At 41.1% G+C, this 27816-nt stretch overlaps 3 protein-coding genes and 1 long non-coding RNA gene across 11 annotated transcripts in view; 2 read left to right on the top strand and 2 right to left on the bottom strand.

Moving 5' to 3' along the window:
* Nucleotides 1–826: 826 nt before the first annotated feature.
* On the bottom strand, nt 827–9247 carry LOC147256901 (SWI/SNF-related matrix-associated actin-dependent regulator of chromatin subfamily E member 1-like). Of its 7 annotated transcripts, none has more exons than XM_086210586.1 (11): nt 8952–9247; nt 8149–8205; nt 7798–7841; nt 7371–7469; nt 6472–6552; nt 6020–6151; nt 5630–5801; nt 2997–3169; nt 2812–2913; nt 2093–2354; nt 827–2001 (listed from the first exon to the last, which is right to left on the bottom strand). In XM_086210586.1, exons 2-11 carry the CDS (start codon nt 8153–8155, stop codon nt 1796–1798), a joined length of 1278 nt encoding a protein of 425 aa, XP_086066712.1. In that variant the 5' UTR covers nt 8156–8205; nt 8952–9247; the 3' UTR covers nt 827–1795. The 7 variants fall into 7 exon arrangements, with proteins under 7 accessions (XP_086066712.1, XP_086066713.1, XP_086066709.1 ...); XM_086210587.1 differs by having other exon boundaries at nt 5672–5801; nt 7365–7469; XM_086210583.1 differs by having other exon boundaries at nt 7365–7469; nt 8952–9246.
* On the top strand, nt 8562–25850 carry LOC147256902 (uncharacterized). The gene is made up of 4 exons (XR_015117532.1): nt 8562–9231; nt 9835–9939; nt 22780–22885; nt 25168–25850. It is a non-coding gene; the product is annotated as an uncharacterized LOC147256902 (long non-coding RNA).
* LOC147256903 (insulin-like growth factor-binding protein 4) overlaps nt 14607–27816 on the bottom strand; it is a 28990-nt gene continuing 15780 nt past the window's right edge. The window contains exons 2-4 of the mRNA XM_086210590.1: nt 26029–26192; nt 22995–23120; nt 14607–19535 (exon numbers count right to left, since the gene is read on the bottom strand). Of these exons, the coding sequence (XP_086066716.1) occupies nt 19398–19535; nt 22995–23120; nt 26029–26192 (428 nt within the window). The 3' untranslated portion in view covers nt 14607–19397. The remainder of the gene's footprint in view (nt 19536–22994; nt 23121–26028; nt 26193–27816) is intronic.
* LOC147256904 (zinc finger protein Aiolos-like) overlaps nt 26147–27816 on the top strand; it is a 31774-nt gene continuing 30104 nt past the window's right edge. The window contains exon 1 of one of the 2 annotated variants that reach the window (XM_086210580.1): nt 26147–26209. The gene's annotated coding sequence lies outside the window, so the exon portion shown is untranslated. The remainder of the gene's footprint in view (nt 26210–27816) is intronic. The other variant, XM_086210576.1, reaches the window with a different exon arrangement.

Here is a 27816-nt window from a genome sequence, read left to right on the forward strand (position 1 = left end):
TATGGTATTAGCAGGCATATACAGTGTAATCACTAACGTCAGCGAGTCCCAGATTTGCTCTTTTTACAGCAGCCACTTAATAGTGTACGTAATCACAGGACAAACCAGTGTGGGTTCTGCTATCATGTATGCTGATTCACTGGCTGGTTAGTGGGATATAAAAAGGCAGAGAAACCCACTTTAGTGTACATACATACAAACGCTGCCATAGTTGAGCAGCAGAGATAACAGCGAGTGTCAGCCCACGGCCTGTGGGGGTGTTGTTGTCAATTAATAGTTGCACGTGCTTGTAATAGCAACGGCTTTCTCACGTTTTCTCACAGCGGGTGAAGGTGACGAGGTGTCTGCTGCTGACGAGGCATTTAGGGACAAAGATGATGCTGGATCACAATAGAGCTACGTTGATCTTGTACCATACTATTCTTTCAGCGTTGCAGTGAGGGCCTAGGTGTGGGGCAAGCACATAAAAGATGAAAATATGTCAAAAGCAAAGAAAGTACTCAGCGTTGAGCAATATTTCTACTCACTTCTGTTATTTGAAATACCGTAATTTTGAAGCCTATGAACCTCTGTGCATGTCACAACATTGAGACCTCAGTTGAAGTGTTTGGACAAACAGAAACGTCTATGAATTCTATTATATCACATTTTCAGCGCCAGTGTAACTGTGTAAGTAGTTATTAAGCATCACATGCCAAATTTCTAAATAAATCCAGAATTTCACCAATAGGACATCACATTGTTGTAGAAACTCAAAATGTACACTTCTACATGCTCTTACGATATACTCACCTTGCAGACATCTAGGGTAAATAAGAGTAATTGAGAATTTCCTCAGAGTAGAAAAATTTATTGGTATAAATATGCAAAAAGAAATTCATTTTAAGACTGCATGTTTATGACTTTTCTTCAAGCTGTTTAACAGCTTGAAAATCCATGAAGAAAACTCAGCAACACTGTGTACACAATGACTCTTCATTTAAAAGTTTTCAGGAAAAAATTGAAATATTGACCAAAACACAAATGTTCTAAGCGTACTGCTTTTGATTTGATTGACAGCTAGCAAACTTGAGAACACTGGTAGTTGAGCATAGTACAGCATTGATGATCATGTGATTTACACATGGATGTACAACCAACACGAGTATGATAAAAAAAAACAAAAAAAAACGCTGATAATAAATAACAGAAGTATCTACTACTAGTGACGGAAAACTCCTGAGACAATACGGGCACTGTAATACTGATACAGATAGTAAACAAATATTCTCCTGCAGAGGAGAAGGTAACCCAGCTCCACTCTTTACAAGTATGCCAACTTATTTTTTAACTGCAACATGCAAAAATAACAATAAAAGCAACAATGACACTACAATATAAAGTTAAATATAATACTGAGCAATCTTTGTTTCACATGGCAGCTTTTTCATCTTCATTTGGGTTCTGCCAGGAATAGTGCTAGAGAGTAAGACGGGAGATATGTATCGATATGTGCTGAAGTGAGCCTGCATGGATTCTTCCAAATGGCACTAAGGTCTGTGGAGGAAATGTGGTGCTTTCAAACAGGCTTTTGAGATGCACTTCGCAGCTACTCAGTTTCAACAGGACAACTTCTATGTCAGCTTCAAGTGCTTTACATTTTTCATGTATTTGTTAAGGTCATCTTTGCCTCAGACTCGTTCCATTTATCTGTGCCTCCTATGCTGTGATAAACTGAGATGATAATGTGCGATACTGATTATCAGAGGACGATAGCAGAGGCCAGCAGATGAAATGGCAGCCTTAAAGTCCGGGCTCAGTGGGCTGATCTCACCCTGCTTGACCCCTCTGATGGCTCACTAGTTGGGGCATCTTCTGTCTGAGCAGAGGTGGTCTCTGAACCAGTGTTACTGTCACTGGTTCCCTCCTCCATAGCCCCCTCTGGAACGCTCTCCTTGTCCTCCGAAGCTCCCTCCTCACTGCCTGGAAGAGCCTCAAGTTCTTCAGAGGCCTTCTGCTTCCCTGCATCAGTCATGTGACCAATAACCTGTTAATAATCTATCAAGAAGCCAGACAGCATCTTTAGTCACTGATGACTGGTAGTGTGGCTCACCTGGAGTATCTGTGGGGTTGGCCTCTGTTTCCTCGCCTTCCTTAGAGTTACTTTCATTGAGAGAGCTATGCTGGGACTTGTTGCCATGTGTTGCACAGACATGCTTTTCTTCTTCTGCTAACACACAGGTTGGGGCCTCTCGTGGACCTCGCTCTCCAGCATCCTTCTCACGTTCTGCAATGCGTTTGCGAGCTGCCTCTTCTGCTGCAGAAATCTCTGCAGAAATCTTCTCCATGTCCACTTCAACCTTCATGCAGCACAGCTGAAACACAGTTGCTATTTCTTAAATAACAAATGTAAAAGAAACTGATAGGGATCAGATATTTTGTGTGAGTGAAGGCTGAATGTGCGTGTGAGACTGAATTTCCTCTTTAATATAATTTAACCATGTTTCAGTTATGCTCCCACCTTGAAAGTTAACCCCTCAGTCAGGGCTCTATTAGTTACAAATGGTGCCACCTATTGTCAACAGTAGGCAGTGCATCTAACAACACTGCTGTGTCTCATTTTAGAACAGTTATTATGAGAGCAACAAATTGTAAATGATGACAGCTATATGGTTGCCAACACATGTGGATGGAGTTAGCAGCAGCTGGTGGCTGTGAGGCAGACGTAGACCGGCACATAACCAGCGCAATACACAGCACAGTTGAACATGCACAATGAAGCTTGCGTGAGAGCAAGTGATGTGACTGAGTTTGAAATGAAAGCTCTCGTACCCTTTTGAGCTCATTTGTGAACGACTCTGTGGCTTCAATGAATTTTCGTTTCTTCTCCTGGTGTCGGTCTTCGATCTGGAGCAACTCTGCTTCCAGCTTTCTCTGTGACACGAGACACACAGGCACCACAGTTGTTATCGAGTGCTCAATGTAATAAGGCACATGGATGTAAAGCTTGTTTGTACCTGGTGCACCATCAAAGACTGGACCTGACGCTTGAGGACCTGCATGCGGGCAGTAGTCACGACTGACCGCACATCTGGGACGACACTCTCACTGAGGATCTCACTGATCAGGCGGTGGTTGCGCTGGAAACGTGCTGCAGCCGAGTGCTTTATGGAAAACCCGTCATCGTAATCTGAAAAAATGAAATACATTTGCACCTTTACAACTTGCTTAGATCACACATACGTATGCACCTGGAAATCGTCTGAGGGGCCAGGACACACATGGCACACAACAAAATTATGCAAGTATAGTAAATTGCTCACGCCAGTGTTTATTCAAAATTAAATATATGCCACTATACCACACTACATCCGTAAGTAAAACTGGACCTTTACTGTTGGGTGAATGGGAGAAGCTTTAATTATAACCTGTTGGATGTGGCCTGACGTTTTAAGATGTAGTCTGCAAGTTTCAATTGCCAGCCAATGTTCCTTTTTGTCTTAAATGTATACCGCCTCTCTCCATTTAAACACAAGATGATGGGGAAGGAAGGTCATATCCAAATCCAGTTAATCTACACAGCCTTAGCACAATAATCATCGCTAGTTACTGTTGCCACATGGCAGTGTTGCAGAATTAAGTCCAGATGGATTGAGATGGGCTTTTTATTGAGAAATGAAATACAGACCATTTCAACACGGTAAAGCATCATGGAAGCACTTTTTGACTGTTTACAGCTTACAGTTTTTCCCTATTTACCCTTGTTCAGGCATTGTTATGACGACAGTATTGGTGAACGCCGATCCATCGAGTACAACAGTTGACAGATACGGTTCAGGGTCCTGTACACGGGACATTTACAGGCCTGTGCTGCAGCTGTGTAGCTGCTCGTTTGGTGTCATTTAGCCTTGTTTTAGAGAGAACATCATGTGCTGTGCATGACCAAATTTGGGTCTTTCCTGACGTGTCTTTTTGACTCTACATATCATTTCATATTTTATAAAACAAATTCACATTTTGACATCTCCATTTGGTGTTTACTTGTGATATAATTAATCTTGGCAAAGACGTTAAGATGTATGGGAAAGCCAAAGTGTGCAGGTGCTAGGATAAATCACTACTTGACATTGTAGTTGTATTTCCATTTAGTGATAAATATTGACTGTCTTCCCATCGTTATATTTTGAGTCACATTAGAAAATGTGGACGGAAACAAAAAAATCTGACCCCTCCCTCTAAAACAATTGTTTAACCAAGTTTTTAGTTTAATTAGGTTTTCAATGAAAATAGGAATAACGATTTTAAAAATAACATAACCTCTAATATCGCAAATCATTTCACCACCAGTTACATTTTGACAACTGTGCAGGTAGAACAACTGCGAGTTGTCCAACTGAAGGTAAGTATTCTAGAACCTTCTTCTAGGCTACTTGTTACAATGCTAAGTGACGTTACCTACACTGCCATCTTCTGACAGAAATACACACTATGTAGCCTTGTTTACTCTAAACCAGTTGAGAGAAATGGCTTTCATTTTTATTTTGTGGCATTTCTAAAATTTTGCATAAAATTTGTTTTAAATTTCAATAAAAACATGGCTAGACATGAAATTAGGTCTTACAGGAGCTCTGGGTAGGTACTATTCAGGGTTCTGTGCAACTTTTAAACTTTCCAAAGGGAAGAAATGTATCAGATCAGCCATGTTTTCTGGTTTCGTGATGCACTGACAGCAAAAGAGGGAACCGACAAGGGAGGTGACAAAGTCTGTAAGTGTGCAAGCAGCATGTACGTTTCTCTGCTGAAATTAAGTCTCATCTATACGTGGTTTAAATTTTGTTTTTAGCAAAGCACCATCCTACTACATTGTGAATGTTCCTTCAGAGGATTTTAGTCACCGATTTTTAGCACATTACACCTTGGAATGGTCCATGACAGCTTAATCCTTAGTTTTATGACAAAAATCTTTATTTCTGCAAGCCTTGGTGATGTATTTGATGTTTGATGAATTAAGAAAAGAGCAGTAAGAAATGATGTATGGCAGCAGCTTAACATCCTTAAGACTTTTTATCAACACATACAGCCAGAGCTAAATCTTATTTAATCAGCAACACATGCCCAGCCAGCTGAAAACAAAACCCAACCGGAATGCCAGCTTGAATGTTTTTATGGTGGAGGGTGTTTCTACATTGCAATTTGTTTTATCTGTACAGTTTTCCTGCCTTGCTGTAGGCCAGCGAGACAAGGCAAGCATCATTTCCTTGAGGTGGGTGTAACTCAAATGTCTTCTTCTGGCCTTTGTATATGCGCACGTGCTTGTGTGTGTGTGTGTGTGTGTGTGTGTGTGTGTGTGTGCATCAGTCTTTAAAAACAACAGCAAAAACAATGTTAATTTTGCAATTATGTCTAAACCAATGCCCAGAATATCTACATAATGTAAATAGATGTGCAAAACAAAGACAAATTGTGTTCCCGTTTGCAGCTTAAAAACCAGAAATGAAATTACCAAAACCAAATTACCAAGTGGCTGGTAATAGCAGTGTAGGAGCAGGGAATAAGATAACAGTCTCTGTGTGGTCGTGCTACAGTAATTACAGCTTTGTCACAGTGCTCTAAACCTTGGGAGACAACGCTTTCAGCTGAGTGGCCTTACCATCTGGATCCTCCGCTGGCTGAATACTCATGTAAGGCTCACCCTTGTCAAGTCTGGACTGCCTCTGGCGGCTCTCCTCTTCCAGAGCTGCCTCGGCACGGCTTTTTGCATTGACGTAGGCCAGGTAGGCTGGCGAGTTGTGATAGGCCTTCATGCTCTCATTATACTCAATCTATGGTGGGGAAGATGACAGGAATGACAAGGAAACACAGAAGGCAAGAAGGTACAACATGTGTTTCTATCAACTAGGACAGGATGAGGAAGGATGGTTACTCAGGACTGTAAGAAAGGAAGCAATGATGACTGGAGGGACCCACAACTGTTGGAGACATATCTATTGGTCATCCATCAGAAAAAGACCCATAAACATCCCTTTGTAAAACAACCAACCTTCTCTGCTTCGTAGTCATTCAAATAATCCTGTTTCTCCTCATCAGTGAGGTCCCTCCACATGCCACCGATTATCTTCCCAATTTCCCATAGCTTCAGATCAGGATTGGAGGCTTTTACTTGATCCCAAACCTGGTGATGAGAACCAGACATGGGTGTGGGGTTGGGTTGGATTGGAGGGGCTATACGTGGTTATCTCTTTGCAGAGAGGTCACAAACCAGAGGAGGCCGTGTGCTTTAAGCTCCATCTCCAAGTTGATAAATCCCACTCTGTAATGTGGACTGTCCTAGCTTAAATCAACTACTGCACACCTACCTTGTTAGAAACTATTAGTGTGTCAAACACTGTGTGTATTTATCACAGCTTACAGAATACATACAAATCAAAGAATCCTGTCTGAAACAGAGCACATGATAATGCGAAAGGCAGCAATTAAACACTGTGTACTTACCTTACGACTATATCTCATATATGGCATCAAGGGCTTATCAGGTGGCTTGGGTGGCTTTGGGATATTTATTCCAGAGGAATTCTGGAAAGAAAAGGAAAGTGACCTTAATGTCGTGGTAATACTGAGTGACAAAGCAATCATTAAGACATGCTTGCTGAATTAAACTAAGGACAACTTAAATTTGACATAAAAAAATTTGAAAAATGACAAGATGCATTAAAGAATTTTCTTATCATTTCAATTAACCTCATGTAATTACTGTCAGCTTGAGGGCATATACATCTTAGAACCCCAGAGGACAATGGAATAGCACTGACTATGAAAAACAAAGTTAAGAAAATCCCACTTAAGATGAGATTTGCCCACTGTGAGACATAATGCCATTATCAGAGTCAGCCAAGCAGAGCTTGCATGCAGCGACTGAATTACTGCTCAGCAGCCAGAGCCATGCCAAGCAGCGAGTCTGTAATTCCATGGCAACACTGATGGCATGGGTTACTTAACATGGCTGTCAGAAATGCAGACTTTGAAAGGCAGGTGGTATTTGAATACACGCAGATGGACTTTTAGCCAGTCTTCACTGTGATGGCAGCAGCAGAACACGTTTAATGACACACATTTCAGATTCACTCTCACTGATGGGAGTGAGTTTGGCTTCTTCTCATACTGATTTGTCTGTAGCATGAGCTCTTTCAACAACGGAAATGGAAAAATACTTCGAATGTCAATCAAGCAAAACAAAGGTTAGTTTGAAAAGTTGCACGTCTGTCGTTGCTCACAGAGGCTCCTGCAGTGTAGTGCTTTGGAAACGACTTGTTCTAGATATGACTATTTCCAGCTGGATCTGCCTGACATTTACAGTCACCGTGCTTTCTCTATGTTAATATTCATACCGTTACCCGACTGTTGCTGCTTTGGCTCCCTCCCAGTCTGTAGTTGTTGTAGGCCAGATGGCTGTATGGGTTGTACCCCACAAACCCCGTAGTGTTGGGCATTTGCTAATGGAAAAAAATGAGACAGAAACACGAATGAGAAATGACATAAAAGAAGGAGGGGAGGTAAAGCATACGACAAAAATTAAAGTAACCAATGAAAGAAGCTGAGAAATGCAAAATAAAGAAACTTGAAATCATGCTGGGACTATATCTTTTCAGAAGCAGGGGCGCATCAGCACATCAGTCTCTGTCATTTTTAGTTCTGCAAAATCACTGCAGTCTGTGAAATCAATCATTGGAACACAGATAAACTCAAGTCTAAAAAAAAAAACTCTTAATATTAAGGAGACATGGTTAATGCTGGAAGCAAAATCTATTTAGGGATACTTACAGTTGTAGGGGCAGGGGGAGGGGGAGGGGCATAGGATGGCCTTTCTGTTGTAAAAGAAAAAGTCCAGATGAAATATCAAATGGAGTGAAACAACACGCTTTTCCTAATCCTTTGATTTAACTGAATTATTGTTTAATGTATTTGCATAAGTAAAGGAAAGGAATTAATGCCAAAATAGACATGACATGTAAGCTGTCAGCATTGAAGTTTCCTCTGATACATTTTATTCACTGCAGTGTTATTGGAGATCATCTGATGTAGAGTATTTGAGAGAATGTTTTGTTTATTTGTTCCCATCATCAACTACAAAGACTTTAACGCATAACAACTAAAAATACTGCAATTCCTTACTTGACATGCTTGCAGTGATGAGCCGGTATCACAGTCAGTCTGTTCCGGTCATTGGTTCTGTAATAAACACATTTTAGAGAAGAATAGCGTGCTATGATGTGGGCGTTTACAGAACAACATAGAGATAGAAATATGGTCAAGTGGGCAATTACTAACCCTAGGCTACGTTAGCTTAAAGTTAGCATGTTAACAGTGCATTGTCAATCTATAAACGTTTCTGAATAAACTACAGCGATTTCAATTAAACAGAGTGAATTTTGTCAATCATAGTGTCCACTTCCGAAGATAGCTTATGCTTACAGGGCAGAGATATGGGAATAGTAGAGGGTGTTCGACGTGATTCGTTTTCATCGTTCTTGTAGCTCTACACCGCTAGTTTGGTCTAGTACACGAGCGGTAGCTATGCTAGCAAGCTAAAGGTGGCAACGGTATGCTTTACTGCTAGCTTACGGACCGTAATAATTGTTTTTTCTGTCCAGCAAGGTCAGGAAATTTACAGCAGACGCGAGTAACGGACACATCAACATACGCTAACATGTTGTAGGATATTTTCATGGCATGTGAGGACCGTAGGCATGTGGCTAGTTAAGCTAATCAGCTGGTGGAGGATGTCACCAGCAGGCTGACGGATAGCTAAATGATCAGCACCCAGCAAGCTAGGTCAATGAAAATGAAAATGGCATCTCTGAGCTATTAGCATGCAGCGTCAAGTCAAAGCAACACATCTACAGATGCACACATTCTCTTTGCTTTTGATGGTGAAAAGTAAGCATGTATTCTAAAGTGGCGGCCAGCAAACTCACCCTAAAACCTTTAGTCCCCACCACAGTGTGTACGTTGTGGCTTTGACAGGGAATGCTAACCACTTAGCTAGCACGGAGAAACAGTCTACAATAAAGAATGAAATGGGGTCCAGTCGGAAGATTCCTGCAGAATCTTCCAGAATTGCACCCCCACCCCCTCCTCATTACAGCTGTGCTTCGCCTGGGCGCTGGTCCCTCCAGCTGTCTCTGCTGTCTCACCGATGTGCTACAGCAGAGACATGTTTGTCCTCGATAGTTGCAGTCCACAGGAAAAAAAGAGGTACAGTAAGATGTGACAGATTTGCAACATGGCAATTCCTCACTTAGTACTATTATAGAAGTAAAAGCTGACCTACTTGATCACGCAAGTAAACATGTGTTGAAAATGTGCCATGTCATTGCTGATGCCCTGTAATCTCCAAACTTTTTTTTTTTTTTAAATCTCTACAGTTATTAGAAAAAGTTGGAATATTTTATTATGTCACCATGCTGTTTAATTATGGATGCTTCATATGATTCTAAGCTTTTGGAGAAAATCAAGGTTACCCCATTCACCCTACTGTGTTATTAGAACTGAAATACTTAGAATTCTTGCTCACATTGTTGGAGAGCTGCCCAGGTCAGTAGTTGTAATAGTGTGTTCCCTAAAAATAAACAATCCAAAGCCAGCAGGATTTAGCTTACACATCAGTCCATTCAACCTGAATAGAACTCATTTTAGATGTGTTAATTGACTGTGTTCATTGTGACCCAGTGTCTTTCTGGTACACTGCACACTTGATAGCTTATTTGAGTTCTGCTTGACCTGCAACTTGTATGATATGCATGTGGACACTGTTGTGATCTCATGAGGTGTGATGCTTCATTACACGTTTTCATTCAGCAGGTGCAGGCAGGGACATCAGTGGATGGGACAGGGACTAGATTCCACACGGTGTGGCCGAGACCTTGTTAGCCATTGGACAGCTGTGGTGAAATACATCTGGAGGTAGGCTGGAGGTCACATGCCTCCTGTAAGCTACTGTGCAGACTTAACACACACACACACAAAGGGCCTCCCAGGCACAGCTGTGGGATTGTGGATGCCCAGGGGCAGAAAAAGGGCTGTGACATTTTCGATCAATCAGAGGAAAACCCATAAAGCTGTTCTTGTAACACGGATTCAGACCCAGTTCTTAAGCCTGTGAGCTCTCCAAAATAGACCCAGCTACTGGAACTAAGCAGACTTGAAAGTTTACTCTGGTGGTGAACCATGGAGGTATTTTTAGATGCTGCTGAAGTCACATTATTATGATGTATCATTCCTGAGATATTTGGATTGTTACCCCTTATTGTGTGTAAAAATTAGATTGTCCTGCTGACTTGAGGTATTACAGATATTTATGAACTCTCTCTGCCTCTGACTTTTACCTTTCTCATGAAAACAGCAGATAAACTGATGAGAATTCCCATACGTGCCGAGGAGTATATCCTGTAGCACATGTAATCACGACATTGTGCAGCTTTGTATACGCTGACAAGGAGCCTGCCTGGTATCATTTGAGAAAAATATGCAAAACTGTAAATGTTTGCACTCCAATTCTCATCCCTGAAATCTGTGCCCTCTGTTTGGAAGGTTTGCACTCAAATTTACAGTCTTTTGGTCCACATATTAACGTAAACTGTCCTGTTTGACAATATTTATATCATACACGATATGAAACTCTTACCTTAATTGAACTGTGAAACATACCAAAACAGTGGGTTGACAAAGTCACGCATTCTATATTGTACTTTACACTACCTTAATTCTACTATAACCACCTCTCTCTGTCCGTATCGTATTTTGTTTTTATCTATGATTTCAGTAAACACTTGCTCTTTTTGTTTTATGATAATGTTGCAAAGTTCTCTTATGATTAAACATATGCTTAAAAGCATTTCAACAAACTTAAGCACTGGAGTTTTTGTTATTCTGACTTTTAACACCGGGATTTTAATTTTTACCACAAATCAGTTCCAGATATTGGGCTCCTTGATTCCAGTTACACGGTATCGACACTGGAAAACACATCAGTGGAGCCCTTGTAGACAGCCAGCTACAACTTTGTCTCCCTCAAATCAACCCATCCTCTAGATTGCTTCTCTCTTTTGGGGAGATATGACCTGCAAGAGAGGCCCACTACCGGGGTTGAACTACCGACCTAATGGTTTCATGGGATGTGTCTTAACCTGGAGGCCACCCTGGCTCCCCAGCCCGAAAATGTTTCTCTGTGAATCCAAAACGTCTGTGTCTAATTCCACAAATCTGATGTCTCTATTAACCAATTCGTGAGCAAAGCTCTTACTCCTGTCAAGACAGCCAATATGGTAAATGATCCATTTTTATATATTGCCTCTCTACATTAGTAGTACTTAAGTGCTTCAGTGTCACCTTATTCACGCATTCACACACACACGCTCACACACTGATGGTGGACTCATCAGGAGTAATTAGGGGTCCAGCCCCGCCTACAAGACTCAGCTCAATGCCAAGCCAGATGAGCAGAGAAAAGTTTTTGTTTGTCACTGATACACTGTGAATTACAATCCCCCCCCCCCCCGACTGTCTGTGTCCCTTACCCCTGCTTATAATGTCTCTCCATTCCTCTCACATCCTCCGTGCCCCCCCAGTCGTTGCTTGGTGATGATAGTTGCGGTATTGGTCATCGATTGGGTGATGAGCATGTCATTGGCTGATGCTCGATCAAAGTGAATCAGTGCAAAGTGCCGTACAGCACTGCAGCAGACGCTGGCAATGTAAAGCTGTCGTCCCACTAATGCGGCACAGTTTAGCAGCTGACCGCAGGATCAAAGCTACAGCAAAACCTTTTGTCTTCACATTGCAATGGCTGTAAAGCAACATAGTGTTTGCAAACAATAAAGTCTTCTCTCTTATTCATTTCAATGATGGTTAATGATCTAAACCGTAAAGATGCTGAATGTTTAAGGCCTTAAATGTTTCGTTAGATGGATTGGATTGGATTTGATTTGATTGTGTTCTGATACTTTTACCATCACTGATGAGCCGAAGACAGAATGAATTTGAAGATTGTACTGTTTGTAAGCAGTATTTTAGCTTCAAATTATTAAAACATAGCTTTCTACTTCCTGGGAGGTGCAGCGGCTCTCAGGTGGAACTCACTAGAACATCTGTATACAGCTGTTTTCCACAGCAGTGATGGTGAGGTTTTACCCCAGTTGTTCAGTTCATTATAAAGCAAATTGCAACTGGAGTGTTAGTTATGCTTTTGACAACAAATATAACTGGGACCACTACAGAAAATGGTAGGTGAGCTTTTTTAAATAGACAGTTAAATCATAGAAGTGTATGGCATAAGATATGAACAACAACTACACACACACACACACACACACAGAGCAGCCATCCTCCTTTACCATCCATCCATCGTCATCTTCCGCTTATTCCTACACATTAAGGGTCGCGGGGGGGCTGGAGCCTATCCCAGCGTCAACGGGTGAGAGGCGGGGTTCACCCTGGACAGGTCGCCAATCCATCGCAGGGCCAACATAGAGAGACGAACAACCATTCACACTCACAATCATACCTACAGTCAATTTAGAGAATCCAATCAGCCTCGTCCCCAATTGCATGTTTTTGGATGGTGGGAAGAAGCCGGAGTACCCGGAGAGAACCCACGCAGACACGGGGAGAACATGGAGACTCCACACAGAAAGATCCCGTGCCCGAGCCAGGACTCGAACCCAGAATCTTCTTGCTGTGAGGCCACAGTGCTAACCACTGCACCACCGTGCAGCCCCCATCCTCCTTTACCTCTAATTTAAATGTATTTGCTGTGTTTCACTGATGTTTTTTGCTTGTTTTATGGTTTATGGTAATTTAAAGACCAAGGAGGCTGCTAAGAAGTCCTTATAGATGTGTCTCTGTGTGCTGTAACGTCCCTGCAGCAGCAAATATCGTTGGACATGAACAGCAAAACTAAAAGCTGTTGTTGTAAGAACTCCAGAGAAAACTCTTTCGTGAAAAACAGGTTCTGGTTCTGATTTAAATTCTATTCCAATCACTCATGAAGATAATGTGGATTTGCATTTGTTAATTCAGAAAAAGGACACAAAAACAAAATCATGTATATTTGTGATGCTGATTTTCAAATAATTTGAACAAAGCTTTAGATGGAGGGTCAGCTATATGACGATATGATGATTTGCATTCCTTGCTGCCAGTAGGTTGTTTTTTTTTTTTTTGTGGTGAACAGCTGAGTGAGCCTCTGTCTAATTTACTGCTGCAAGGGATCGTGTGATGGCATTGTCTCATCTCCTTTATGGAAGGATGGCTCAGTGTATCCTATGCAACAGGAGCTATCATTGGAGCTCCTTTCCAATGTGTTTTAGAGAATTTAAACAGTGCTTGTCATGGCACCACAGAGATACGTTCACCGTTAGTCTCTTATAGTTAGTCTAAGCAAAATGGAGTATTCAAATTAACCCTTCCTGTCATGTCCTACCCAATCAGCTGCCATCCTGCTCTCATGTGTTGCCACCTGTTGTTCATTTGTTTATGGACTGAATACCTAATTACTTGAGTTCTGCCTGCTTGCTGCCAATCTCTGGTGTTGGGTCCACCTGCCCTCCACACTATCTCCCTCTCTTACCCTTCCCTCTTTCTCTGTTTTGTCTAAATCTGTGTCTCACTCTGTCCTTCCTTCTCTTCTTCTTCTTACATGTTTTGGCCATTTAGGAGTTGAGGCACATTACATTTTTTTTCTAAAATAGCATTGGCCCAATAAAACATTTGGTTCACCAAATAATTTCACAGTCTTGCAGTTCTATTGTTAGTCTTTTAAACAGCTTGATGGAAAATTACACTCCACCTGTCTTTTTGGGGATGAGTTCATGTCATGATGATCTTAACCATCGAGACATTTCCTGATGTTAATTATTTTAATTAGAATGTTGTTACAGGCTGCACGGTGGTGCAGTGGTTAGCACTGTGGCCTCACAGCAAGAAGGTTCCGGGTTCGAGTCCTGGCTCGGGCGCGGGATCTTTCTGTGTGGAGTCTCCATGTTCTCCCCGTGCCTGCGTGGGTTCTCTCCAGGTACTCCAGCTTCTTCCCACCATTCAAAGACATGCAATTTGGGGACGAGGCTGATTGGATTCTCTAAATTGACCGTAGGAATGAATGTGAGTGTGAATGGTTGTTCGTCTCTGTGTGTTGGCCCTGCGATGGACTGGTGACCTGTCCACCCCGCCTCTCGCCCGTAGATGCTGGGATAGGCTCCAGCCCCCCCGCGACCCTTACTAGTAAGGAATAAGCGGAAGACGAGGATGGATGTTGTTACATTTCCTCTCTTTTAACTGAATATAAAACTGTCTTGTTAAAAGTATTTTCTGACAACCTCAAACTAAATAACATCATTGTCAGAGTAAGAAGAAATCACATGTCGTCCCCTCCTAGTAGCATTATTGAAGTGCCTTGCAAATATGTATGCACCTTAAGCACACGATCAAGTTGTACTGGAATTTCCACTGCGTATTTGCTCCACTCATGTCAGTCCAGCTGCTTTATGACACATTGTCCAGCAAGTGTTACAAAGTGTTGCAAGTGTAGAGCCATTGATGCCTTATTACTACTACTAATGACAACAACATTGCCGTTTCTAAAGTGTTTTAATTGATGTATTACAATGTGTACATTTTTAACAGGTAAACATTTACAATGTAACTTATCATTTCATCGGTTTAAACTCTATATTTCAGTTCATTCATCACTACAGTGTTTGAATATAACAGTCCTGTTGTGGACAAGATACACACAAGTTTCCAACCCCTGGTTCTTTTCTATGCATGCAAACGTTACTTTGTATCTTCTAATACATTAACAGGTAATATTAAAGGCAAACAGGAACAGTCTAGTCTCAAGAAATGCAAATACAGTTCACTTCAGTACAGCAAGGTTAGAGATCAAGAAACATAAAATAGCTTAAATACACAGTTTATGTGGTTAGTAGGCCTTCTCTCAAAGATTTGACTGATACATGAACATGTGAATGGTTGGCTAGGATTGTGTTAGAACTGTTGTCGTTTGCATGCAGTCCACTACATATACTGACGTCTTCAGATACCATGCTAGTAGTCTTTGGAAAGATTTTAGGATATTTGGTTTTTGAGATTTCTAAGCTGTAGCATTTATTCTCTACCCATTGCATCTTCTGTCTCTCTGTCAGTGTTTTGGTGAACTACCTTTGGATGCACTTACACTGGATACGAACAAAACTACCAATCAGATGACAATGCACTATTTCCAGCAAACGTTAAAAGTGGTCCTTGGCATCAGTGATTTGATTGGAGGTGTTGAAGGTGTTGGACCTGATCTTACGTTATTGGTTAAAATAACCACAAAACAGTTTAACTTTAATCATATTTGTTTTCAAAACATTAATGACGATGAATTTTATACATAATGTGTCTGTGAAAATATGTTGTTAGGGTTTTCCATTTCATATTGTTATTGGTTGGCATATTTGTATGTCCATATGTTTCATAATTCAATTATATTGGTCCCCCAAACTCTATAGCTTCAAAGCAGAGCTGAAATTAAACCATGATGAGACCATTTTATGTTAAAGTAATGGTGTTATATGTATGCACGTAGTTTTCACCTAACAGCAAATCCATGTAAGTTTTTAAGAATAAGCATACCATACCAAGGTGCACAAAAAATACACTTACTTTTTTTGTGTACAAATGAATCAAGGACTTTTGACAATCCACACATGATTCAGCAATAATGAATTTTCGTTTTTTTATAGACTCTGGCGCCCCCTCTGGCCACTGCGGCGCTTACCAGAACGAAGACCAGATTTATTCTGGCTGTTTGGTAGCTGGCTACAACTATGCATTTGTCATAAAAAAAATAAGTGAAAGTAGGATGCAACATGTTTAATTTGAATTATGCATAGTAGTGAGGTCTTGTATCCATGTATAAGATGAAGAACTATATGATGTTGGTGAAGCATGCAACGTTGTAGCTAGCCTAGTAAACATTGTAGGCATGCACCTAACCATAGGCCTATCAGATGGTGTTTACTACTGACAGTGGCTACTGTTTGTTAATGTGACACAACATACTAAATTGTTTTCATATATTTCTGTGATTTAACTTGTGCTTCTTGAAAGATCCGTCATAAACGTACTGACCGATTTTGAAGCCGTTGTTAATTACTGTTTAATGATTTTCTATTTCGAAGATTTCTCGACACACAATGGAAAAACAGCAAAGGCGAAAAAATTGATATTGATGTCAGCTTTCAGCCATTAGCAAAATTGTTACATCACAATCGGTGCATCCTTGGAATATTGTTTTACATTACATACAGTCTAGTTTGGCGGAATAGTGATGCCATTATTTCCAGGACCAAGTCTCCGCCGCTTCCACTTTGTGTTTGCTGCCACCCCCCCACCCCCCATGTGAAATAACAACAACCTCTCAACTATTTAGCTAATAGCATCCTCAAAATGACTGAAGATGGCAAGTTATGATGTACATTTGTGAAATTGTGAATTTGCCCGTCGTGGGACTAAAAAAGGATCTTAAATAAGGCAGGTCTGTTAGGTTCTTTTGGTGAATAATTGTAGATATATACAGTGAACATTAATATAACAACAAGTTTTCCCTTATAGATAACCCCCCCCCCCGACCCCATGCTATTTTTCAAGGGTTTCCTGGCTTTAGCACCGATCACTACAATTATGTTTGGCTTACAGACATACAAACGATCCGCAGCGTATTTTTCTACTGTTCGCAGAATGAAGACAGGTCGAGCCAGACGTCTCTCCAGGGTAGTCACAGTGTAACGGAAGGACATCTACTTAAATAAGGCCGAAGATATATTTGCTTTTTAACCACCCGTTCATTTGGACAACAGGCTGTGTTGTGAGCATGCTTGTTCGCATACTTGCCCATTTATGTCGTGTGTAACTGAAGGATTCCACTAGAGGGCACACCAGACATACAGACAACATCTGGATTTCTTGTAAAACCCAAAAGAAGAACAATGGAGGAGGATTGTGAACACAAAGAAGCGTCTTGACATGAAGTATTTTAGCTAGTGGAAGTGCAATGTACAGCACTGTATTTTGTGAAAAATTGGTCTCAGTGGACCTGCAATAAAACAGTTCAGCCAGCTCAGGCATCTGATGACTGGTAGACAAAATTGACCATTTTCTGCCCCCACTTCACTTTTTCTGCTGTGTTTGGACATAATGGTCTCTGGCTTGCTTCGGGTTAGTTTTACAAGTGTTCGTGTCTTGTAAAACACCTCACCAAGACAATGACACATCGTATAGATGCAGGTAAATGTGGACTTGGTTTGTTAACTTCTTTTCCAAATTTTCCACCAATGTCATCACATCCCCACTGCCTTTACATGGCCCCTACTGTTCATGTGAGTGTTTCCTCTTGCGTACACTTAGCATTAATGTCTGAGGACGTGGACAACCAATGCTCCAAATGGATGCAGGATACAGGAGGCCGCCATTATATGCACGCAAGCGCATACTTAAAAGCGAGTCTATCTCTGACCTGACAGCCTAGCTTTTCTTGCTTGGCTACTGTAATTTTTTTCCATGTTATTTTGTGGGGAAACCAACCAGAAAAGAGGCTTTTAGAATCACCATCTAGAAATAGCGGCTCTGCTGCCTGATGGTCTCGCTTATCTATGTAGGTCATATACAGGTAGCTGAAAATCTGGGCAGCTGATGATGCAGTAAATGTGCTACAGAGATGTAAGAGAAGCCGGTAGTCTGATGAATAATGAAAGGAATGACCCTCTTGTCTCTTGGACTCTGATCATCTGTCCAACACAGGATTAATTTTTGCAATAACCCAATTCTCCCAAGGAACAGATGAAACTGGCTGTTCATTTCTGGCAGTGGCAAAAGTCTTCCCTAAAGCCAAGATAGTCTCCACCAGCACAATCAAATTCTCAAATATCTGATGTGATACTATCTCACTTGCCCAGGTTTACACTTATTTATGTGTGATAGAAGAAATTCTTGCATCCACATGTGACCATTAAGCTATCTCTACTCTAACACCAAAGTCCTCATTCAAAGCTTCATGTTAGATAGGAGTTGTTATGCTGCCAGGAGCTTAATCATTAAAGACTATTACACTTTGTATTTCACACGCATCGTGCCTGCGATTGTACAACAGGCCAATGAAACATTCAGCCAGTTAGTTGAGGTGATAGTGCAAAGCTAATGTACGACATTGCAAACACATGTGGGAAGCTTATGTCAATGGTTAGTGCACGTGATCTTCAGACTTGCTGATGCTAATTGCTTGACTTCTGGAAAATCCCAGTCTTCCTTTCCAATGCCCCAAAAAGTGCAGAAGCTATTTTTTTTCTTTTGTAATTTGGCACAGTCAGTGTATAGCACCACCAAAGTTCTGCCAAGCAGTCTAAAGAAAGTCTGTATGTTGAAGCACACACAGTCACACTGGCATCTTAGCACCAGCTGGAGAAATAAGATTATCCTATCAGCAGTACACAGAGCAACTAGTCCAGCTGCACTGCCAGTCCTTCTGGGTGAGAGAGAGAGAGAGAGAGAGAGAGAGAGAGAGAGAGAGAGAGAGAGAGAGAGGACAAGGACAGCGAGCTTGTCTACAAAGACAAGAGTTAACTAAAGAGTGAAAAAGCAAATCTTTTCGGGGCTGTCACATTCAAACTAATCTCTCGTTTCACTTTTGCCTTGATGTTGTGAAAAGCTCAGTGACGTAGGGTTGTCAAATGACTTTGTCACCCCTGTTTCTTTTCACTTGTTCTCATTCCATCTTTTGCTAAACTAATTTCTGTGTTTCCAACACACATTTGTTTGACTTTACCGATGAGTGGGAGAGTAGACTGTGAGACTAGAATACAAGCCGCATATTACAATTGATTCAACAAACTATGTTTAAAATGAGTAGTAGAAGATCTTGTGATGGAGAATCTTTCTGGTTTGTCCTGATGATCGAGTGCTCCATGCAGAAAGACTACCTCTGGTCTGATTATGTTGCTGATTTGATGCAGTTTCTTGTCGCTTTTCAAGAATATTCTACTGTAGTTAAACTAGGGAAAACAAAACATTCCACTCTCTAATACAGATCACAACTATTTCTGTTAAAAAAATCTTGTTTTTCTTGCCACTTTAAAGCGCATGTGTCTAAAGACTATCAGTCTTAAGGTCACACAGTAGAAACAATACATGACAAGTGCTCAAAAGACTCAAAGAAAACAAAACAGCAAAATAACTCAATTCAATGGTTTCCTTTTTGTTTCACACACACAAGTACCATTGGCCTCAGATGAAGTGAGGCTCCAGGGCCTTTCCTCATGTAGAACTACTAATAAGCACCAGTGCGATCCGGCTGGTCCTGCACTCTCAATGCAACTCTGCACATCTCAATCCCGTAGAGTAGCAGTTATCAACTGGTGGCAGTCCAGATCCCCTCGCAGCTCCAGCGGCCCCGGCAGCCTCATGCCCGTCTTTTGATCCACACACCAGCACTTCCCCCGCTGGCCGTCACGTGCAGGATGGCACTATAGGCAGATAGAGATAGAGAACATTTTAGGGTGCATTCGCTCTTGGTGCGGTTGCCTTCTCGTGTACTGAAGCATAATTGTCCCTCCTCCCCAACCCCTTGGCCTGTGCTCACATTGCTCTGGGTCAGACTACGCCTACGTCATCCCTGAGCAGTACACGAGAGCCTGACATTTCTCCGGTGGGTCAGGATTTATTTCACTGAGTCACAAGAGTGGGACAGGACTGGAGGGAAAAGCCATACTCGTGTCAGCCTGCTACTGTATGCACTCTTAACACAAACTGTCTCAGAGGTGTCAAGAAGTTTGCAATTCTTGGTTTAACATGCAGTGAGTGAGTTAATGGAAGGTGGAAAACATAAAAGCATCCTCATGCCCTTATCATGCTGTGACATTGCTTGTCGTATATCTGGACAATTCTTCATCTTGCGCTCGTATTTTCGGAGGCTGTGTCAGCTGATTGTTTTGTAAAACCTCATACCACCAATTGATCTTTGTCATCTGCTGAATTGTCAGATTTTGTCATTTACACAGTCCATGGCTGTGCTTCCTCACGTGTGTAATGTACTGAACTGAAGATCGTCTCATCTGTCCTCATTCACTCTTTGTACTTAAATGTTCAAAACGTAATGCACTACAATTCATATTTAACCAATCTAAAGCCTGATTTATGCTTCTGCGTCGTGGCGACGCCGTACCTACGCCGTACCTATGCCGTACCTACGCCGTACCTACGCCGTACCTACGCCGTAGCCCCTACGTCGTCATTGTGCATTTATAGTTCTGCGTCGAGGGAACGCGTTGCTCTGTAATTCACCGCCAAGCCACTAGAGGGGTGTGGCTTTATCTTCGTATGGTTTTGGGGGACTCTTGTCGAATTCCTTAGTTTTCTTCCGGTCATAGCACATGGGTCAGAGACAGAGACAACAATGGAAGTTGTAAAGGTGGTCATACTTGCGAACCTCCTCGATAACTCTTTCTTCGGCTTGGTCCATTTTTATTTTTGCGTGTTGCTCTCACCACAGAAACTTTAAAAATGGCGGTGTTGTTGTGCTGAACCGGAAACATCGTGTGAGCGGACCAATCACAGTCCGTTGACATTCACGTCACTACGCGTTGACGCGACGCGTAGTCAGGATTTTTTGGAGGTGCATGTCGGGCTACGGCGTAGGGGTCTGCATTGACGGCGTAGGTACGGCGTCGCCACGACGCAGAAGCATAAATCAGGCTTAATTGTGAACCCCCCTGAGTATGTCTTCAGCTGCAAGAACGCACTGAAATACAGAAGTCGACGTTGAAGCCGTTCTTAACAAAACTTTTATTTTAACGTTGGATCGTGTTTGCATTTGACCCTCTTCAGACACTTACATGTTCTCTTAACAGACAATCTCACCATCGTCTCTTAACATTTGGGGTCAACATGAGGTCAGGCTTACTGAAATAGAATTTAACCTCTTTGTTTTGAATGGAATTTGTTGAAAAAGTTGTCACAGTGAAGAGCCAAATGATCTGGAGAATGATGCGGAACTTTTTCTTTAGATGGAAGACTTTTCCCTCGCAGAAGCCACATGAGCCCCACTGAACTACTGTCCCCACTTACATTGCAATTTATGGTTTTGCTGTTTGTCTTAAACATGAGAGATGGAGGAAAGAAAAATGGTGACTGCTTCACTGGCATCCTGATGCCTGATGTCTGGATATTCCTGGAAGTGAGGCAAAATGTTACCAGTAGAGAATGTGGGGGCAAATGTTGAAACACTCGTCACGACAGTCTGTAAACTGGGGGGAGTTTGGTTTTATAGAATGGATGGGGGTTTGTTGCCTACATTACATCATGCCACAGGATCAGCCAATTGTAAAATTTAATTGCAGTAGCCTGATTCCAACCTGAGACACCACCAGGTTAGCTTCTGATGGTTCACAGTGCTTCTGTATGTTTTACTGAGCCTTTATACACTCACTCAATTCCTTCTTTTACTACAAGAAACTGTTTTAGGACAAGCAGTTATTGTAAGATAATTTTATTCTCAACGCACTAGTTCATCTGTCTTTTTTTCACATTATTCCTCAAAAGATGAGAGCGAGTCACTGCGGAATTAAGCGGGCCGTTCTCATTCACTCCACATACTTCTGTCTTGGAAATGGAAGTCATATATAACCCACGCAGTTACGAGCCAGGAGCAAGATGTCAGGACATTTGAAGCCATTGTTCTCCTAACAAAACAGGGTGTTTTAAGCAAATGTTTGGGGATTTGCAATCATGGCTATTTTTAAAAGTATTTATTTATTTGTATTTTACCATCATGATTACTTCAGTCACCTAACCAAATATTTTTTAAGCCTAAACCTAGCCAGACCTTCACCACAGTGCTGCCACAGCTATCTTAAAATAATGAATTTTCCACTGGACTCTTGAAACAGTGGAGTGTCTGGCATTTAGCTTTACAGGCGTTTGCAGAGGCACACTGATAATGTAGCTGGACACTGGGGGGATGCACAAAAATATGCGTGTAATGTATTCATAAGGTATCATTCAAATCTTTTGTGTTGCATTTAAGCATCCAAGACTTTTAAACTCTGTGAAATATTCGATAATATTTGATTGAATAGAATTATTAAACCTTGTTTTTCAAGCCCCTGACATTCCTTCTTTGAACTTTTAACTATTCCTACAATACAATTCAGAATGTCTGGTGGGATTTAACACTCATTTGCAGTGATTTGCAGTTTCAAGAAGCCCTCAAGATCAGTTCACACAATCACAAGCTCCCAGCCACCATAAAATGGTCCAAGGTTGCCCCTCATGACCTGAGCCTTTACTTCCCAATAGGCTTTATCACAGTGCAGTTTTAGTTAAACAGTAAACAGATGTCTCTGAATCTGTGCAGACCCAGACACTTTAACCATGTTACACAATCAACATCACTCCGTCTCTTGATGACTGGGGCCTTTGCTTTTATCATGGACTCTGCTTCTCCTGCTTTGATTACATAGTTCAGAGGAACCTTATCTGTGTTTTCATGTTCACTAATTCTCTCACTCTTATCTGCATAGTTGCCAAGTCTTGCAAATAAAAGAAACTGAATACAAGAGCTAATTTCATCCATCACTGCAATGAAGTGATTGTTGTCCAGCAGTTTCAGGGAAACCTCTTCACACACAGTTCAACTCTTGATTTGTGAAAGTAAATCACTTTACATGTGGGCCTAGAATAACAAGGCCTTCACTTGTTTCTCTCTCATAGGAGCGTCTGTTTGGAGACAATTTTGTGTTGATCTTGAACTAGTGAGGCAGAGTTTCATCAGCTGCACGTGTGTTTTGGCCCAGACTTTGCTGATGTGGTTTGAAAGGTAGGCATTTTATTTGTATTGGAAATCATAATAAAGATTCACTCCTCACTAATACATGCAGCCAAAGAGCGGCCTGTTAAATTCCATCATTCATAATGAGGTCACAGACCTGTTTTGCATGGAAATCTCCATTCTTGTCACAGTTGGGAATGGGGATCGTGAAGAGATCATCATGTGTGCGGGTGTTCGAAGCCAGCCTGTCCAGGGCTCTCTGTAGCTCAGCACGGCATGGAGCCTGGGGGGTGGGGTTGGGGAATCTTTCATTACTGACCATTTTTTTCATGTAATGCACAGTTTAATTCCATATATCATATAGAACATTTCCTTTGTTGTATGACAAAATAACCTACAAAACAACAGTCCAAGGTAGGCACCAAACTACATAATAGTCCTTAAAACATTTAACTCTACAGAGCTACACGGGCTCGGCCCGAGATCAAGTACAGCAAAATGCATGTGACACAGTTCTTATACCAATGATCTGTTTAACAGAGGAGACACATCAGCAGCAGACGAGCAGGTGTTGTTGTATTTAGACCTTTTACAGTGGAAAATGAAAAAAGAAAGGCTGGAAAAAGAATACAAGGGTATAATTTCTAATTTTCATGGGGAATTTTTGGTCATATCTTTCATCAGACGCTGCCTGTAAAGAAACCAAGAGACAAAATGAAGCAGCAATAAAAATGTGCATAGAAACTCTTATCAGATGTAACAGGACTTAAAAATGGAAAGTACAGAGGAAAGACACATATTTATAGTCCAACCCGGAAGTTAGCATTTCCATGGGTTCCCTTGACCAAAAGCCAGTGAGACTGTTACATTGGACCTAAGGTTACTGCAGAAAATGAACTGTGATGGACAGAAGTACATGAGAATTGCACATTTTTACACATACAAACATAATGGTATGAACATACTACACCTCAGTCTCATGACTTCAACGACACTGCAACTAACTATGGGCTGCTTTTATCCAAACAACCTCTTTCGCCTTTTTTTTTTTTGCCACTTATTAGCAACTGCTGTGTAAAAAAGCTTTGAAATTTACAAGTTTCATTTTTATTTACAAGTGTCAAATTTCTGCTCCTTTATTCATAGTATGAACAGAAATAGCACAGGAATTGAACAGAAATGAATGCTTTGGTAGCTGAGTTTATAATCTCTAGTGTCAGTTGTCTGGGAGCTTATTGCACTAATTAGATTTCATGTGATTATATTATTGTTGACACTTTAACATGTTTATTGATTTATTTAATAAAGATATACGGTATTTGGCAGATGCACATTTGTATTCACACCAAGAATTGTGGAAGCTTAACATTATTGGTACACAAATGTGGAATATTCTATTGCTAGTTAGCAGTATTGAATCAACAAATTGACCATTAAGTGCATTTATATACATAATTCTGGAAGAATTCTCTTCTTCCTCCAGCTGCATTTCCGCAAATATCTTAAAGATGAGGATGAGTTCAATATATTAAGTAGGCCTCAAATGCTTTTGGGTTGAAGAAAACCTACTTGGATTGGCTGTTCTTACAGTTTAATGTGGAAGAATCTGGAATTATGTGTTCATCAAACACATTGTCTTCAATCAGGGTTCTTTTTTTTCAGTTACTTACAAGCATTGGTCTATATTGACGCCAATTTTCAAAACTCTTCATACAGTCTGGATAACCACTCTACACCTTGGCCAAACAGGTTATCTGACTCAAACATGTCAAAATAAGACCGCGGCGCTGGCAGCAAGTCTCACCTGGGTGGGTTTGTCACTCATCGAACTTACAGGGAGCATTCATTACACAGTACAGATTTATCCAAGTGTAAAAGATTTTTCAGATGGATCAGTGGTTTTTTTATACAATAAAAATGGCAACTTGTCAGAAACATATTTTTCCAGATTTTGCTGACAATTTGAAAACTAATTTTAATGCACTCTGAAGTTGAAACAACTCAGCCAGTCTGGGAAAACTTTGATGCTTGAGTTGAAAACATTTGTAGAAAAAGGCAGCAAAAAAATGTTTTTTTTAATGTTAACTGTAATTCACATATTGCATATCAATATATTACTGCCATGTATGCCTAGTTTAGTTTCAGTCCCTTTGGGTGACCTCAGTAAAAGTTATTTGGTAACTCTAAATATTAATTACATTAGTTAATCTTTAGTAAACTGTTAGTTAAATGTTATTGATATCTATAATGATCACTGAATTATAACTAACAAATAAATCTGAGCGCTAAAAGACATCTTGTCTTCCTCCTTGTATCCATGTTCTTTCTAGGTTATGAGTTGAACACATTAAAGGCGGAAGAACAAGTTCTCAACACAGGAGATGGGACCATGCAAGAAGCACATGAATGCAGTATAACTTACAATTTTCATCATCAAGTGATGTACTTTTATAAAAGGCCTGCGAAACTGCAGTGTTTACAAATCACTCATCCAGGTTCTAGTCCTCCCTGTCTCCTGCATTTGTCCAAAAGTTCTCATCAACCTCACACTGTGTGTCTTTTCTGGCCATTTCTATATTAGGTTTCATTGTGGTTACTACAGCATGAAATTTACCATCATTGCACATGTCTGTAACAGCTTTAAAAACATTATGTTAGTACTGGAAAAAATGTGCTGCAAGTACATAGCCGAATATGTTGGAGTATATATGAGGAAGGGCTTCATGGATTTTGGAAAATTCCACCGACCACATTTTGTGTGAAAGCAATGAAAAATTAGTTTGGTCTGCATTGACCTCTGTTTCACTTTCTGTGTGAGGAGTTCTGACAATGTGACTTCAGTTTTGACAAATGAATGTTTGCAATAAAAAAAAAAAAACCTCTTAATTACCCAAATTTTGATCAAACTGGCCTGTTTGTGCTAAACAAGGATTTTACGATTCCTGGAATCACTGACATTAAAAACAGAAAATTGCAAGTTCATGTCAATGTACACCTGTACTTTATTTCACAAGTCCACAATTAAATGTTACGGTCTGTAAATAACTAATTTGTACAATTTATAAGCCGACTGTTACACTTGTGGCTTTGGAACTGTAAACCTTTAATGTTAAACACCTGCTGGCACTGAGGCCTATGGTGCAGTGGAGATCGCTGGCTTTGATAACACATTAGGAGTGTGTTTCCCTCACCAGAGCTGCCTTGGTCTCCTCCCGAGCAGTGTTGCTTCTCTGATTTGTGGATTTCGGGGGATGTCGGGCCAGGGTCTTCTGTATGCAGCGCTTGTCTTGTGGACTGCACCGGATATTGCTGTTGTTTGGGTGCTCAGGGATGATCTCTTCCTGCCTGTCCATCGCTAAAGGATAAGAAAAGGTACCTTTAGTTAGTTTAGCATCAACAACAAGGCATACAATATACAATTCAAAAGGTTCACAGTTACTTCTGGAGCATTCTATTAATACGATCACTTTTCTAATTGTCTATATTCAGGGAAAATGCTGAGTGTGTAATGTTTGAGATGATTCATTTGCAAAAATCATATGCCACTTTGTCCCCTATTCCACCGTGCGCCCTTGAGCCAGTCCCATGACTTCTCACAAGCTCTTGTACAGTTATTTGTGCATATTCCAATGAATTTTCAACAATACTCAGTGTCACTGGTACCACCCTGTGTAGCCATTTAGTGCCTTAGTCTTTTCCAATGCAGTGGCCATATTGCAAATTGTTTGAGTTAAATTAACGCACAAAACATGTCGCCCAAAACGTCTTTTCTGTCGCCAGAAATGCAACTCAAAGCATCCCAACTATATCACCCAAAGCATCTATTTTTGTGGCCAGAAACAGCAGAAAATGACCCAACAACTTGACCAAAACAAATGGTGTTGTTGCCACAAACACAGCTGCAAATGTCCCGATGTCTCACCCAAAACATCTGGATTTGTCACCAGAAACATGGCTGCAAATGTCCTGACATCTCGCCAAAAACATTTGGTTTTGTCACCAGAAACATGACTGTAAAGGTCCAATCATTTCGCCAAAAACAACTAGTTTTGTCACAACAAACACAGCAAAAAGTTCCAATCATTCCAATAAAAACACATGAAGATGTCCTGTCTTGCTAAAAATGACCAGTTTTTGTTGCTAAAATATCCCAGCTGCTTTCGTGCGAGAGGCGGGGTTCACCTTTGACAGGTCACCAGTCCATCGCAGGGCCAACACATAGAGACAGACAACCATACAAACTCACAGTCATACCTACGGTCAATTTAGAGTATCAATCAGCCTCGTCCCCTCTTCCATGTCTTTGGACTGTGGGAGGAAGCTGGAGTACCGGAGAGAACCCACACAGGCATAGGGAGAACATGCAGACTCCACACAGAAAGACCCCGTGCTCCAGCCGGGGCTTGAACCCAAAACCTTCTTGCTGTGAGGCAACAGTGCTAACCACTGCACCACTGTTCCATCCTTCCAAAAACAGATCACGGTCATATTTGTTGCTTCTTTTCTGTAGTAACTTATCTGCACCCTCTGTAAACAAGCTAGTAAAGTGTTATGGTCTGTTTTCAGGGTAGAGATTTCTCCCTTTTATTATTTTGGGCAATGAGAGATGGCTGGATGATGGAGAAGCTGGTGAGGAATTTGAGGGACTACTTATTGGTAGTGTTATGTGCATCATAGTGATGCAGCTACATGAAGATACTCCAGACTGCCTTGCTACCATTGACAGCTTTCAGACGCCTTGGGTGGACAGGAATATATCCAAGAATGGAAAGAAAACAAACTGCAGTCTTGCTGCTTGTATTAGCAACAGATGATGCCACCATGGCCACGTTACTGTGAAAGTACCGTCCTGCAATCCAGACATCAACTTTTAGCTATAACGTTCATGTCAACTACCCATAGACATTCTCCGCTAAAGTGATAACAGTGTCTGTTACTGTACCTGTGGACTCCAGCACCTCCTTCATGATTTCAAAGGC

Source organism: Aulostomus chinensis, chromosome 8 (assembly GCF_037954235.1).
Source record: "Aulostomus chinensis isolate RoL2024-O1b breed Wild chromosome 8, RoL_Achi_v1.0, whole genome shotgun sequence".
Lineage (NCBI taxonomy): Eukaryota > Metazoa > Chordata > Actinopteri > Syngnathiformes > Aulostomidae > Aulostomus > Aulostomus chinensis.